The sequence below is a fragment of the Phaseolus vulgaris genome, chromosome 9, assembly GCF_051622355.1.
Source record: "Phaseolus vulgaris cultivar YP4 chromosome 9, ASM5162235v1, whole genome shotgun sequence".
In the NCBI taxonomy this organism is placed as follows: domain Eukaryota; kingdom Viridiplantae; phylum Streptophyta; class Magnoliopsida; order Fabales; family Fabaceae; genus Phaseolus; species Phaseolus vulgaris.
In genome coordinates, this window is record NC_143506.1 from 17,783,492 (window position 1) to 17,800,874 (window position 17,383).

The 17,383-nt window shown below is 30.2% G+C and overlaps 1 protein-coding gene and 1 non-coding gene across 2 annotated transcripts; one reads left to right on the plus strand and one right to left on the minus strand.

Annotated features, from left to right (window-relative positions):
- Positions 1 to 9,213: 9,213 nt before the first annotated feature.
- On the plus strand, positions 9,214 to 9,297 carry TRNAL-CAA (transfer RNA leucine (anticodon CAA)). Its single transcript has one exon. It is a non-coding gene; the product is annotated as a tRNA-Leu (tRNA).
- A 2,584-nt stretch (positions 9,298 to 11,881) lies between these two features.
- On the minus strand, positions 11,882 to 15,778 carry LOC137820285 (uncharacterized protein At2g24330). The gene is made up of 6 exons (XM_068624271.2): positions 15,330 to 15,778; positions 14,934 to 15,197; positions 14,382 to 14,526; positions 13,509 to 13,618; positions 12,643 to 13,066; positions 11,882 to 12,554 (listed from the first exon to the last, which is right to left on the minus strand). The coding sequence occupies exons 2-6, from the start codon at positions 15,192 to 15,194 to the stop codon at positions 12,280 to 12,282; spliced, it is 1,215 nt and encodes a 404-aa protein (XP_068480372.1). The 5' UTR covers positions 15,195 to 15,197; positions 15,330 to 15,778; the 3' UTR covers positions 11,882 to 12,279.
- Between the last annotated feature and the right edge of the window lie 1,605 nt (positions 15,779 to 17,383).

Consider the following 17,383-nt stretch of genomic DNA (forward strand, 5'->3'; position numbering starts at 1 on the left):
TGCACTCTTTTTCATTTTATATTCTTTTATACATAAAGGAATGATAAACTCTTATAGAAAGATTATAAGAAAAGATGAATTCTAATTTTTTTTGTATGTTCTTTATCTTGTGCAAAATAGTACATGATTTTATTATTGTAATAAAATTGTGTATTCCTACAAGATATGTTGTTAAAAACATAAAACAAAACCAAAAGTAAAATTCTTTTAATTCACTCTCATTAAGTGGGTAAGAGATATAAATTATTTAAATTATCGTATTCGTTAAACTCTTCTATAATTCAAAGATATATATAACATAAATATATATATATATATATATATTAGGTGAAAATTACAAAAAAAAAATAAAAAATATATATATATATATATATATATATAAACTAAAATAATAAACTTTATTTAATGTTATTAGAATGTCAAATAATTGTAATGTTTAACAATTCTAAAATCCATTATCACTTGTAAATATGTAAAAAACAGAAAATAACCATTCACTTATCTAGTATGTAAGAAATATGTAGAATTTTAAATAAGATAAGATATTTGATTGCATGCTAAACAAAATGAGATAAAATTCAACACTTAATTTTTTATTCCATCCACAACATAAATTAAATTATGAAATTAATTGCAATAAATTAGAAAAAATATACTATATCATTTAATATTACAATTATTCATTTATTCTACCATATTCTCATATTTTTTTTTAATAATATATTAATTAATTTGTTCATAATTATTGTTTTTCTCATATAAAAAAAAACCACATCAGTATGTGTACATCTTAACCATCTTAACCAGAATTGATTATGTATTCAGACCTAATCCATCATATAGAATTTTGGAACTCACAAATATCTGGTTTTTTTTATTTCTTAGCACAGAAACAACCTAAATTCAACGTTCATTACGCATGCAGATTCAAAATTAATTTGTCAAATAAGGACATAATGGTGATTCACCATTAATGGTCACAAGAACAGAACCTGCCAAAGACCTTCAAACAGTTAATTCAAGCAAGGGGGTAAGGGGGTTGTGATAGCAGTGTTCTCCACCATGTTTATCATTACACTTATCTTAATTACTTTTATATGTGAAGTTGTGCAGAGTCAACCCTCATCAGCTTAATTCGGCGCCTACTTCATTCGCAGCTCTTCTGTTCCACGCATGCTCCTTTCGCACCTCCTCGGTTACCCGATAAGCAAAGTATACAGGTATATTATAAATATTATAAATATTATAAATATTATTACTATTAATATTATTAACATTATTAATATTATTATTACTAATAATATTATTAATATGAATAACAATATTATAATAATAGTTATTAATAATATTAATATTTTTGTTATTAATATTAACTCCTTTATATAATTTTTAATTTAAAGATTAAAACTATGCATGTAAAGACTAAAGAATTAAAAATAGTATGTAATAGAACTATAAGGAAAGTTTGTATATAATTATAAAAAAAAAATGAGAAATTAAACTTTAATATAATATCAACTTCAATATAATATATAACTTTAACCTAATATATGTTGATGTTATATATTTTGTTTGAATTATAGAAGAGTTTAGTGAATTTATATCTTTTACCCACCTAATGAGATTGAATATTCAAAATAATTTTATTTAATTTTTTAACTTTTGTTTTATATTTTTAACAACATATATTCTTTTTACAATAATTTTTGTATTAATATACATCCTTATTCAAATTTCAATGATTTTTCTTCATTCAAATTTTCATATTTTAATTTATATTTAACTAATAATATTATTATACAATATAGTTTAAGACACTTAATGTATTACTGTTAAGATAGAAAGTGATAATTTTTTTAAAAAATGAATATATTAATTAATTCATAAGTTGAGAAGGTTTTTCCATGTTAAAAAATTTCAATGTCATTATTTTATTTTACTCTCTTTTTTCTGTTTAATGCTTCTACAAGTGTGCATTTTCTATCTGGGTAAAGATGTACTAATCTCATGATCAAGCACAGTTTCAAGGAGAAGACAATTGAATACCATTGTGTGTTCATCAAGAGGTATGAAGATGAAAACTTTATTATACAACTATTATATGTCGATGATCTGTTAATCATTACAAGATAAAATCAAGATTGATGGTTTGAAGAAAGCAAGTCTTTTGCACAAAAGACAAAAGACTTAGGTCTTGCAAAGCATATCCTTCGATTTAGGGGTTAGGGTTTAAGATTTACGATGTGATTGGAAGAATGTTGAATGTTGTTCGTTTTTAAGGAATAATTGAAAAGATTAAAGCAGGATTTAAAAATCTGAAATTGAGATATCTTTGGGAATGTCAATAGTCTTGGGGAGGACTTAAAAAATAAGATTCAGATTTTGGATGCTCAGGACGTTGAATGCGCTCTTGATGAGACAGATAGGGAGGAGAGAAGGATTCTGTTAGCAGAACAAAACAAGAATCCGTTCAAGAGAAGGATTTTGTTAGCAGAACAAAACAATAATCCGTTCAAGAGAAAAGTTGTGTATTTATTAGAAAGCTTGTCACAAGTGGCTAAAACAAGGCAATCTAAATACTAAATATTTTCATCGCCCGGAAAAGTGTAAGGAATAACTTTAATGGTATGTTCATTAATGACTGCTAGTCCGAGGATAAGGATGAGGTTAGGGATAAAGTCAGAGATTTTTTCAAGAATAGATTTGAAGGAGTTATTGGGCCTCAGGTTAGGTTAGACAATGTAATTTTGGTAATTTCTTCCTGCATCCCTACATTTTTCTTCCTGCACCCCCACAATGTTATGTAAAGACCAACTTGTCCCTATTATTTTTTAAAAACCCTAAAATGCACTTGAACTGTATTTATCTTTTTGTATTATGGATTATGGAATCTAGAAAAATTTTGGATTGACACTTCTGGTCAAATTTCGGATCCACCAATCCGTAATTCAAAATATGCATTTCACATTCAAAAATCCATCATTAAAAAAAAGGCATTCTAGATCCACCAATCCGTAACAGAAATATGCATTCCGGATTCAAAAATCCATAATTACAAAAAAAAACATTCTGGATCCACCAATCCGTAAGGCTTTTGGATTCAACAATCCGATAATCAATAATCTATGCAAAAATTGCTTCTGGAACACCCTCTCATTCGAGAAAAAAAAATGATTCAGTTCTGGATTGATGAATCCTTAACAAACTCCCATATCCTTATTTCCGGTAACCATGGTGCTTTTTCTCAAATAAAAGGTCAATGCCAGTTTCAATATTTAGAAAATTGTGTGGGTGCGGGAAGAAAAATGTAGGGGTGCAGGAAGAAGAAGTCTGTAATTTTTAACTCTATTTCTGAATCTGATAACGAGATGTTGGTTACCTCCTTTTCTGAAGAGGAAGATAACAATGCGGTTTTGAACTGTGATACTTTGAAGAGCCCATATTCAAATGGTTTCAATTTTAGTTTTATTAAACATAGTTGGAATTTGGTTAAACAGAATTATTTTTTTTGTGGTAAAGGATTTTGCTATCTCATATTTCTGTCCAAAGAAAACACTTGAGAAAATATATTAATTGTATTAAAATATATTGTATAAAAGAATATAGTTAGTTAAATAGAAATCATGATTAAAAAACTAATGATATTAAACAATTAAATATTCAATTTCTATTTTTCACACATTTATCAACTTATTTCTTTTTTACTTTTTCTCCATTCAAAATCAATCAAGACACAAACATAGACATACTTAATAAATTTGATTGATTAGAAATGAAATTTTTAAGACTTTTAAAATATTAATGATTTTTCTTCATTCCAATTTTAATATTGTAATTTATATTTAACTAATAATTTTTATTATGTAATATATTTTAAGACACTTAATATATTACTCTTAAGATGTGAGAAATTAAAAAAAAAACGAATATATTAATTAATTCTCAAGTTAATAGGTTTTTTCATGTTAAAAATTATTTAAGCAAGTCTTTTGTCACGAAAGACTTAATATTGAAAAGCATGTCCTTGGGATGAAGGTGGTCAAATATTATTCCAAAAAGTTGATATCAATGTCACAATAGAAATACACCGAGAAAGTTCTCAAGAAATTTAATGTGGATAAGAAAAAACGTGTTAGTGTTCCACTTGCTGAACATTCAAGCTAAGATAATGCAATGTCCGACCAGTGAAGAATAAAATAAAGAATGAGAAGAATATCTTATTCTTTTGTACTATGCAGAAAAAATTATTTAAATGAAATGAAGTAGCTATTAAGATATTTGAAGGTAACTATCAAAAGATTCATGTAGATTCCATAAAATACACACTATAATAAAATTTGGTATTACATACAATACAAAATCCTTGAATAACAAAAGAAGTTTTAACCACTACACCAGACAAATTTATTATTTATTATTTAGTAAATATGATCATTTAAAGGAAATTTATATCTTTTACCTACTTAATGAGATTGAACATTCAAAAGAATTTTATTTAACTTTTGTTTTATATTTTTAACAACATACATTCTTTTTAGAATAATTTTTGTAGTAATATACATCTGTATTATAATAATAACATCATGCACTATTTTTGCACAAGAGAAAGAACATAAAAAAAAATTAGAATTCATCTCTTTTCTTATAATCTTTCAATAAGAGTTTATCATTCCTTTATGTATAAAAGAAAAGAAAAAACAGTGCATGCATTATTTATTTAGTTTTAATTATTTATATTTTTATATATTCAACTATTTTTTAATATTTAAAATATTTTCATTAAGTTTAACATAAAAAAGGACATAATTAAATAAATGATATTTTTATTATTATATTAATTTCTTTATCTTAAATTATATTAAAATTTTATCTTATTTTAAAAGAATAAAATAATAATTTAATAATTATTCAAAGGACAACACAATAAAAAATAAAAAAATAAACTATAAATTGTGTTGTTTGAAAATATTAAAAAACATTCAAATAAATAATACTTATTTTAAATCTTTCCCACAAATAAGTTGATATTTGCACATATACATGATGATGTCTTTCAACTTATATATTTATATTTTAAATATTTTATTATTAATGATTATATTTTTATTATAATAAAATAAGTAAATAATATAAATTTTTATTTTTAAATAAATAAATTTTATTATGTACTCATTCATCTTTTTCTATTTTAAACAATCTTCATGTTTCTTTTCGTTCTTTTTTTCTTTTTTTTTAATTTCTCATATTTCTGTCTAAAGAAAACATGACAGATAATATATTAAATGTCTTAAAATATATCGTATAAAGAATATAATTAGTTAAATAAAAATCATAAAATTAAAAAATTAATGATATTAAACAAGTAAATAATTAATTTCTATTTTTCCCATATTTTTCTTTATCAACCTATTTATTTTCTTATTTTTTCTCCTTTCAAAGTCAATTAAGACACAAATGTAAACGTACTTAATAAATTTGATTAAATAATAATGAAATTTTCAAGACTTTTAAAATATTAATGATTTTTCTTCATTCAAATTTTAATATTGTAATTTATATTTAACTAATAAAGTTTATTATGCAATATATTTTAAGACACTTAATGTATTACTCTTTAGATAGAAAGTAGAAATTAAAAAAAAAATATATTAATTAATTCTCAAATTAATAAGATTTTCCCATGTTAATTTTTTTTAATATCACTATTCTATTTTACTCTATTTGTTTCTGTTTATTGCTTCTACAAGTGTCCATTGTGTATCTATCTTAAAGGTGTACTAATCTCATTATCAAACACAGTTTCAAGAAAAAGACAATTGAATACCATTTCGTGTTCATCAAGAGGTATGAAGATGAAAACTTTATTATACTACTATTATATGTCGATATGTTGATCATTACAAGTTAAATCAAGATTGATGGTTTGAAGAAAGCAAGTGTCTTTTGCCACGAAAGAATTAGGTCTTGCAAAGCATATCCTTGGGTTTAGGGGTTAGGTTTTAGGGTTTACTATGTGATTTGGGAAGAATGTTGTTCGTTTTTAATGAAAAATTGAAAAGATTAAAGCAGGATTTAAAAATATGGAATTGAGATATATTTGGGAATGTCAATAGTCTTGGGAAGGACTTAAAAAGGAAGATTCAGATTTTGGATGCTCGGGACGATGAAGGCGCTCTTGATGAGGCAGATAGGGAGGAAAGAAGGATTCTGTTAGCATAACAAAACAAGAATTCATTCAAGAGAGGAGTTGTGTATTTCTTAGAAAGCTCGTCACAAGTGGCCACAACAAGACAATCTAAATACTAAATATTTTCATCGTCTGGAGAAGTGTAAGGAATAACTTTAATGGTATGTTCATTAATGGCTGCTAATGCAAGGATAAGTATGAGGTTAAGGATAAAGTCAGATTTTTTCAAGAATAGATTTGAAGGAGTTATTGGGCCTCAAGTTAGGTTAGACAATGTAATTTTTAACTCTATTTCTGAATCTGATAACGAGATGTTGGTTGGCTCCTTTTCTAAAGAGGAAGGAAACAATGCGGTTTGGAGCTGTGATAGTTCAAAGAGCCCGGGTCCGGATGATTTTAATTTTAGTTTAACTAACCATAGTTGGGATTTGGTTAAGCAGGACATTTTTTTGCGGTAAATTATTTTGCTATCTCTGGTTCTCTGCCTAGGGGGTCAATTTGTTTGGTTCCCAAGTCTGAGAACCCCGGAGACGCTTGGTGATTTCAAATCCATCTCTCTGGTTGGATGTATGTACAAGATTATATCTAAGTTTCTTTCCCTTAGGTTGAAAAAGGTGTTATGTAAGGTCATTGATTCTAGACAATCGACCTTTCTTGAAGGAAGGGGTCGAATGGATAGTGTTCTCGTCGCCAATGAGGTGTTTGAGGCAGCTAAGAGGACGAAGAAGAACTGTGTTTTCTTCAAGGTTGATTACGAGAAGGCCTACGACTATGTGAGCTGGGATTTTATCTATTACATGCTAGGAAGACTTGGATTCTGCGATAAATAAATCATTTGGATTAAATCTCTTCTAGAATCTGCTTCAGTATCTGCTCTTGTAAACCGAAGTCCGACCAAGGAATTTTACCCGCTGAAGGGATTGAGACAAGGTGATTCCCTCGCTCCTTTTTTATTTCTTATTGTGGCTGAAGGTCTGACAGGAGTATCTAGTAATGTTGACGAGCTTGGGTTTGTTGATAGTCTGGAGATCGGGAGTAAGAAGGTTAGAGTTAATATGCTTCAATAAGCAAATGATACTTTGTTTTTCTACCATGCGAATTCTAAAAGTGTGTTAAATATCAAGGCAATGTTAAATTGTTTTGAGCTGGCTTTGGGTCTGAAGGTGAATTTTTTTATAAGTAGTATTGTTGAAGTGGGGGTTGATGCGTTCTCTATCCAAGGTTTCACGACTATTCCTAACTGTGAGGTAATGAAAGTTCCTTTCAAATATTTGGGGTTGCCAATCCGGGATTGCCACAAGAGGGAAGTGTTTTGGGATGGTGTGGTGGCTAGAATCAAATATAGATTGGGAAGATGAAAAGGTAGAAATTTGTCTATGGCTAGAAGGATTTATCTCATCAAGTCAATTCTTTCATCTATTCCGTTGTTTTACATGTCAATGTTTATGATGCCTGTTGTAGTGGTAAAATAGATTATGAGTATTTAGAGGAATTTTCTTTAGGGGTGGGGTTCTGAAGGAAGGAAGATCGCTTGGGTTTCATGGGAAAAGGTTTGCGAGTCTCGGGAAAGGGGAGGACTTGGAATTGTTAATATTAAAGACTTCAATCTGGCTTTGTTGGGTAAGTGGATTTGGCGTTTGAGGTCTTCTAAGGGAGATTTGGGGAATGAGGTTTTAGAGTCTAAATATAGAGGTTGGAGATATTTGAGGGAGAATAGGTGTATCTACAATGCTTCCCTTTGGTGGAAAGATTTGAAGATGATATGGAAGTTGGAGAAATGGGGTAGTAACTTCGGTGACTGTTTAAATTGACAAATTGGCAATGGGAAGGCTATCAAGTTCTGGGAAGGCTACCAAGTTACGGAAAGACCGGTGGGTTGGTAATGAACCCTTGAAGACTGTTCCCATGGCTTTTTTCTTTGAGTGTTGAGAAAGATATGTCGTTAACTCGCAATGCGATTTCGGCAAACAATGGTTGGGATGTATCTCTGACGTGGAGAAGAAGCCTATTTGATTGGAAGAAGGTCCAGGTTAGACAACTTCTTGAGGTAGTGCACGACTTGTGTGTTGTCTTGGAGAAAGTTGATAGGTGGGTTTGGAAAGTCGATATGTTTAAAGAGTTCTCAATTAATTTGGCTTATGGGATTCTGAGAGGTGTTCTTGAGGGGGACGAGTCGAGGATAGTTAATTTGTTTTGGAGGATTAAGGTTTTGCCCTCAGCTCAGGTTACTGCTTGGAGGATGCTGGAAAATTTGATACTAAGGTTAATTTACATAAACACGGGATTGCGATTGGAAATGTTTTGTGCTGCTTCTTTGTGGTTAAAGAAGAGGAGTTAAACCATTTGTTTTTTTACTGTAGAATAATCTGACTAGTGTGGAATCTTTGTTTTTGTCGGTTGCCCCCATTCATGCTCACTCCCTTTTTTTTGCAGTTCATCTTGTGTAATGCTCTGGAGTCTATCTATTAAGGGATGGGGAATATTTGGATTGCGGTGGTTAGTGAGATTTGGAGTCATAGGAATAAAATTATTTTTAAAGGTGAAGTTTTGGATTATTTTGAGATAGATCTCTTCTCTGTGAACAATGCATCTATAGAAAGAAATAGATCTCTGCTCTGTGAACAATGCATTCATAGAAAGAAACAGATCTTTGCTTTGTGAATAGCTTTGTGAACATTGCATCCATAAAAAAAAAACAGATCTTTGCTTTGTGAAAAGTACATCCATATAGAAAGAAACAAACCCTAAAAATAGACACCTATAGTTTGTAAGAAAAAAAATCTAACATCTCACGAAAATATAATTGATTAGTCAAAAAAATTGAGCAAGTGACATATCATCTCCCAATAAAACATTCACCACAATTTGTAGCTTTTTTTGGTCCTTTCATAAATCATGCACACATGACAACACAATTTTAAACATCTTTGTCTCATCCGACCAATAAATAAGAGTATCCACGAATAATAAATGTTTTAAACAAATGAACAATAATTATGACTTATATAGTCTATATACAAAAATAAGTCAGGATGGCCGAGTGGTCTAAGGCGCCAGACTCAAGTTCTGGTCCTCGTCTGAGGGCGTGGGTTCAAATCCCACTTCTGACATTTTTTGTATCTTTTTTTCTCTTTTCATAAACCATGCACATGATGACACAATTTTAAACATCTTTAACTCATGCGGCCAATAAATCATAGCTGATACATGACCATAATGAGGTTTCCCCATGTTAAAAATTCTTTAAGCAAGTCTTTTGCCACGAAAGACTTAGTCTTGCAAAGCATATCCTTGGGATGAAGGTGAATAAAGATTATTCCAAAAAGTTGATATCAATGTCACAAGAAAAATACATTGAGAAAGTTCTCAAGAGATTCAATGTGAATAAGAAAAAACCTGTTAGTGTTCCACTTGCTGAACATTCAAGCTAAGAGAATGCAATGTTTGACCAATGAAGAAGAAAATAAAGAATGAGAAGAATATCTTATTCTTTTGTGGTAGAAAGCCTAATGTACGACAAGATTCACACAATACCAAATATTGTCCAATCCTGACAAAAATAATTGAAATGCAATGAAGTGGATATTGAAATATTTGAGGAGAACTACCAAAGGATCCTATGTTGGTAGGCGGATGAAAACATGGTTGGAGATGTAGATTACATAAAATCTATATAAAGGTATCTAACTACTTGTATAGGGAAGTTGTATCTTGACAATCCAAGTTACAAAGATGTGTTGCTTTGTCATCAACTGAAGCATAGTACATCGTCACATCTGAAGTTGACAAAGAGATACAATTATGAAAAATCTCTTGCATGAACCGGATCATGTTCAAGAAAGTTATGTTCTTCACTGTGACAACCAAAGTGCAATCCACCTAGCTAACAATCATACATTTCATTCTTAGACAAAACAAATTAAGTATCACTAGATATGAAATGCTTGGGAGATTAATGAGTTGCAACTAGAGAAGGTTCATACAAATGACAAGTAGTCTAACATGTTAACCAAGACAATTTCAATTAAAAAAACTAACAGTTATAAGGGAGCTGACTTATTCATACCCTTCAATTAAGTCGAAAATGGGGAAATTTCTTGTGAATGTCTCTTTAAATAATGAGAGATCATGACCAATGAATCTTCGTAATTAATCTATTTAATATATTTAATAATGGTCATTCCAAAGTCTTGGAATTATACATCTCTTAGTACTATGAAGTTCAACCTGAAAAATTAAAAATAATATTTATTCAATATCTTGAAAATGTCAAAAACATTAATTATCCACTATTTCTTTTTAAAAAAATCTTTCTTCATTCTAACAAAAGTTTATTTTCTTTCCTTCTTTCCAAAACAATTTTGCTTAAATTTGTGACCACAAAAATTGTCACAGTTTTGATATATCAAAATTATATTTTTATTAAATAAAAAATATTATCATTTGTCGATTCTTCTAACTAACACACTACACCAACATGTTAACTAAATACATAATAAACGAAGAGATACAATGATAGAAATTTTGGATAAACAAAATTATAATAAATATTAAAAGAACATGAAACAATTATTAAAAACCCAGTTGAAAAAACAAGATTGTTGGAGACTTCAAAGTCACTACAAAAATTAAGAAAGAAAAACAGTTGATCCCAGCACAGTGTAAATATTAATTAAGCTCATTTAATAAAATAGAAATAGAAGGACTCCATTCTCTAGTGTAAATAACAAGGTATTATAACTTCCATAAGAAAAGTAATCGAAGGAAACAATAATGATTGCATCACATCAACTGGATTGAAAATTAGTCCAAAAAGCACTTGCAAAAGCACGATAATGAGCCAAAATCAATATAGCAAGTACAAGTTAGAACTTAAAGTTGTTTTTGAATTGAAAAGTCAAAATAAAAGGATTTGAGAGAGTTGAAGTGGAAAAATTTGAAAGGAAAATATAAAGAAAGTGAATGTGTTTTGATTGAGATATCTTAAAGTTTGTTTGTAACAAAAAAATATTGAAATTTGTGATTAATGTGATGTGAACAATGCATCTATATAAAGAAACAAATCTTTACTTGTGAACAATGCATTCATAGAAAGAAACAAATCTCTATTTTGTGAACAATGCATCCATAAAAAGAAATAATTCTTTACTTTGTGAAGAGTACAACCATGTAGAAAGAAACAAACCCTAAAAATACACCTATAGTTTGTAAAAAAAAAATTGACTTCTCAAGAGAATACAATTGATTAGTCAAAAAAATTGAGCAGTGGCATATCATCTCCCAATAAAACATTCATCAAAATTTGTAGCTTTTTTTGTATCATTCACACATGACCACGCAATTTTAAACATCACATGACCACACAATTTTAAATATCTTTGACTCATCCGGCCAATAAATCACAGTATCCTCATTGATATCTTATGGAATCAATAAATCAATCACAATGTAAACAGTGTCGTATAGACCGAATAATAAATGTTTTAAACAAATGAACAATAATTATGGCTTATATTAGTCTATACACAAAAATTAGTCAAGATGACCGAGTGGTCTAAGGCACCAGACTCAAGGTCCTCGTTTGAGGGAGTGGATTCAAATCCCACTTCTGACATTTTTTCCAACCACACCATGTTCGAACGCTGATAAATGAGAAAAGAACAGTCTATATACAAAAATACCAGAAACAAAACATTTGACTAGAGTTGCAATTTGCAATACTTCAGTCCTTATCAAGAATGAAATTATAGCTCATGGATGAATACAATTTAAATCCATTAAACAGAATGGATAGAAATCAAGATCCCTAAATTTCTGAGGTACAATCCAAGTTTTAAAACTAGAACACTGTCACCAATACAATGTCACAAAAAAGGAAAAATAAAACCAAAATTGCCTTTACCCAAACAATACGTGTATTCTATATCACACACCACAAGCCGTATCAAAGTATTTCAGCACTCTTCCTGTCGCAAAGCCAACCAAGAAACCAATGGCGAAGTTGTTCCCTTTATATGTATAGCCAGTTTGTGTCCAGAACAAGGGGCGAAACATGTCATCCCAACACCTGAATCATAAAAAAGACCATTCTTTCAATCAACTTTCTCATCCATACTTGCCCTCTCTGTTACTTCCCCAATCTCAGAGCTAGAAGCACTTCCAGGACTACTGCCTGTGATTATACTCTCGGCTGCAGAAGCCCTAATATTCTTTAATGCATCACTGGCACTATTGTCTGTTTTTGGAGTCCCCGTGTTTGGAGAAGTAAGACTAGAGATACGCTCATCCAATTGCTTCGGTTTGTTTAGGGCATGACAGTGTGGGCAGTAATATGTGATAAATGGGAAATCCTCCTTCCGAGCTAGACCTGAAAGAAAATAAGTAGATAAAAATACACATCAACATGATCTAATGCAAAAGGACATGAGCAAAAATATCAAATATATCTCCCTTACCATTATGCATATAGCAGTTACCACATACGAGAGCATAAGACTGTGCTGGATCCTCACCCACAAGCAAAGCTGCAATTCTTGCAATCCATCCACTATCTAGTGTGTTTGAACTTTGAGGTTGGTGGTGTTCAACAACAACAGGCTGATTGTCGTCAGAAGTCTGAGTTTGATAACTTCCCCCAAGACCAACTTGTTCATCACCAGGATTTGGTGTGCCTGCCCTTGGACTAGTGCATCTAGATTGAACTTGCCTCCGATTTCGAAGTCCAGAGGACTGAATAAGTTCAACATCATTGCTCTTCCCTATTGGAGCACGAGAATTGAGTTCATCTTCCAGATACACTCTCAAACCAGAATCTGCACCCAACTTAGATGCTAAAACAGTTGCAGCAGCTGCTTTCGCAGCTGGGTCTGGATCATATCTCTGAATATCACAAGCATAAGACACAATAAGATTAACATACATACAAATGGATACCATCAAGAGCTGCTCTTCAGTAATGCACTTTAGAGTATACACATTGGCACAGCAGCTTAAAATCAATTAAATAAATGAACCTTTACAGCAGTCACATGACTTTATGCACATGCTGACATTATTGATTCTTTATGAAAATAGAAGCATGGGTGTTGAATGTCATGGATAAAAAAAATATTCATTGTCACTGATAATTAGGAGCTATGTTGTCAAATTTGATAGGGTTCTGAAATTTGAAATATTGTGCCGTGCTTTTCAAGTTAAGATTCAATAATATTAATGACCCCCACCAGACTACAAACCCAAAGTTATTTTGTCCACTCCCGATTCATGAAATGAAACAAAGGTGATATTGAACCATGTAACAAGCCTTGCGTCAAACAATCACCTGAATGAGCTGTTGTGTAGTGTAATAATTTGTCTTTTCTTTGAGCTCATCAATTTTTTCTTGCCTTTCAGCACGAAGGCTTTCAAGAATTTTCTGGTCCCTGCGATCACCTATAAAATCACACGTTATAAATTAAAAATTCAAACAATAAGAAAATGTTATTTTCAGTTGGCATATGAATTATAAAATTTTGAGCAGTTGTGCGTGAAAAACTGCACTTTTTAAATTGGAATCCAATGATAAAATCATTAGATTTGTGAAGAATAGCTCTCATAATTAATTATTACCAGTGAGAAATTACTTATTAGTATCAAATGCTGCACCATCACGCATCTGTCTTTAGACAAGTTTCATTAGAACCGTTTGAACATTATGATACATTATGATTACATGAACAGCAGGAACTTCTAATGAACTTTAAATACTACTGTGATCAGTATTTGCATGGAGCTATGAATACGACAGGATGAAGAATATAAGGCATTATTTCATAAAAAGCATTCACGTAGGAAGTACTAAAATACAGACTTTTAGACTGATTCTATCAGTTATTGAAGGCATATTGACACAGAAGTGAATCAATAATTTTGACTTAAACTCACTTTGAAACTTGTAATTCTATTTTATTGGACAAAATTCTAATGGCAGAGATGAATTAAATCTCCTTACAGTAGTAAGTTGTACCGTAATGCTGACCACCTAACTACATCAATCTGGGACTTATAACAAAAACATTAAAGTCCCATAAACATAGATCACACTTCGCACTCAATTTCGGTTGAACAACACACAACTTTGATTGTTAAATATAGATAAAAATGTGACCAGCTTCTGCAAGATATGCATGTTAACTGTAAAGCTTAAAATACTTACACATTCTTGTGAAGCTTATAAATGCTGTATAGGCAGCAGATGCCAGTGCAGGCACAAGAAACATTGGCAAAACACGAATTGCCCTCATTTTCCAATCCATATCAATTGATCTTGTTGTCATAACAGCATAAACTACAGCAACAACCTGAAAGTTTAAACTATTTTAAGCAAAATTGCATCTGTTTAATTACCATATAAAGAAAGAAATGAAGTAACAGGATAGGACCTAAAGAACAACTTATTTAGAAAAGAGAGACTAAGTGTAAGTAAAAATGAATAACCACTCTAATTAATCATTCCCTCCCTATCTCTGTAAAAGTGTAAGTAGCTACCGCTGGTTCCTGTATTTAGGAAAACATTATCTTTTAGTATATATACTTAAATCACCCCTTTTATCTTCTTTACATACCATTCTTAATCTCAAGAAGAAAATACCATAAACTGAAAAACACATATCAATCAATCATCTCACAATTAAAGGTAGAGAAACAACCAGGATCGACACCAAATAATGCTGAATGCGAAGAAAAACATAATCAACAATTACCACACCTCAAATATGACAGAAAACACGATAAGATGGCGGGAAATTCTCCTCCAGGATCGTGATCTCTTGGCTATCCTAGACATAACCTGAGCCTCCTCTTTAGAAATGTATTGGAGCCTTTTCTCAAAATCATCACCGTGTAACCTAAATATCCTGTTCCAAATTCGCGATAAAAAGCCTCTGCGCTTCTTCTTCCCACTTCCAGAGGGGCTCGTACCACCGTTCTCTTTCTTCTCACCTTCATCAACCACTTTATCATTCGTCATCCCCTGCCAAAAAAAAAAAACATGATTCAAATTCGCTCCAACAATTCAGGAAGTAACCGTCTCAACGAATTGATCGATGATGTCTTTGCAGAATCTGATCAACGAAGGAGGAATCTGAATTGGAGAGACACATACCTGCTTCACTTGATGATGTTAATCACGTTATTGGTTGGGATCTGGCTACCGTGTATTGCGATTGGGGAGAATTTGAGGAGGGCGTGAAGACGAAGATGGTTGCAATCTATTGGAACGGAACGGAAACGAATACTTGGAGGCTACTCAATCATTCAATTAACGTATCGACTTTTTGAATTCCCTGTGTGTAAGAATTGGGAACCGACAGAGGTGAGGTTTCTGAATTGGTAGGAATGAAAAGAGAGGAAACGAAAGCTTAATGATTGGGGTAACCTGAAAATGGTTTAATGAAAATGGTGTTAATAATGATTTCACATTTGGGGGCTCGCTCAATGCCGACCAAGGACGCAAACTTTGACGCAAACTTTAACAAATATAATTTGTTAAAAAAAAATAAAAAATACCATGCCTTTCTTACATTTTTAATTTGAGAAGCTTCATGTTAATCTGACATAGTCTAAGACAGTTTTCTAATAAAATACTTTTTAGAGTTCAAATATTTTATCAAAAAATTAATAAAGATTTTTAAGCTAATGTTTTGATATACTGATCAAGAACTATTAATTAGTAAAATATAATTGAAAAGATATATTCTTTTTAAACAAATCTATGTATAAAATTTTGCACATGTATGATCAGGGTTGTAATTGAACACGGTGGAAAACAATTAACATTGTGATTACCTAGTTTTTTTTCATTAATTCATTAATTGAAATTTATTAAAAAATTATTAGCTATTTTTATCAAATAAGAGGTAAAGTGTATAGTTTTACTATTTATATTTGTAATGTTCAAAAAATAATTATAAATTAGATAAAAAAACAGTCGGAAATAACTTAAATCTAACATAAGTATGCATGCATAAAGTTCATTCACAAAATAAGTTTAATTTATCCTATTTTCCACACAATTTCAAAATTTGCATATATATATATATATATATATATATAATTTATGTATATAATATATTTGTAGCAAAATATCACATAAGTCACATTACAAGAGTAAATTAGGAAAATGAATTATTGGGATTTAAGTTAATACAAACTTAATACTAAAATTTATAATTAAATATAATTTATCATCTCTATTACTCATACTTATAAACACACATTCATATCACACATATATCCACATGTCCAATATATTCTATTAATGTTTTATTAAACATTTGTATTAAGTATTCTCCACCAAAGATTTAACATCCATCCATTTTAGTGCACACCCTGAATACAAGGATAAGAGTAAGTTTATGGTATATCATTATCCAAACTCAAAAACACATGTATTACGATTCACCAAACTCAATTTATGGTATGATCATACATAAATCTCTTATGTTTCTCATTACCTGATGTATTTGTTTACATGCTTAGACCATTATTGAAATTAAGAATTTTCTATAACAATATGGATTTTTGCTTAATATTCACATTCAGACATGACTCACATATATACAATTCAATATTTGTGACCTCAAAAATCACACACACACACACACACACACATATATATATATATATATATATATATATATATTAATTGGATACTATGGTTTAAACATATAAAGAGAAATTCTAATTTTACAGGTAAAAGTAAGGATTATACATTCAACGTGATCACAAGGAACGTTAAGCGCTCACACAATTGATCTTATTACTTGATTCTACATGCCACTAGAGAACGTCATATACACAAGTAAAAGATGTTCTTCAATTTTGTATGCAACTAGATAACAAGATGCAAATGAAACCAATGTTTTTCAGTTTTAGTTTCAACATGCAACTTTGTTGAATGTGACATCAATTGTCCTATGGTAAAGACAAAGTAAACTAAGTTATAATCAAATTAGAAACAAATGTGGTATGACTATACATAAATTTCCTATGTTTCTCACTACCTGATGTATTTGTTTACATGACTTTGACTATCAGTGAAATTAAGAATTTTCTATAACATGGATTTTTTCTTAATACTCACAATTAAACATGACTCACATATATACAATTCAATATTTGTGACCTTAAAATCATATATATATATATATATATATA

Coding starts and splice junctions, on each gene's coding strand:
- LOC137820285 (XM_068624271.2), bottom strand. CDS start 15,194: ATGACGAATGATAAAGTGGTTGATGAAGGTGAGAAGAAAGAGAACGGT. Junction 13,067..13,508: donor CTACACAACAGCTCATTCAG/GTGATTGTTTGA, acceptor TGTGATATTCAG/AGATATGATCCAGACCCAGC. Junction 12,555..12,642: donor TAACTGCTATATGCATAATG/GTAAGGGAGATA, acceptor ATTTTCTTTCAG/GTCTAGCTCGGAAGGAGGAT.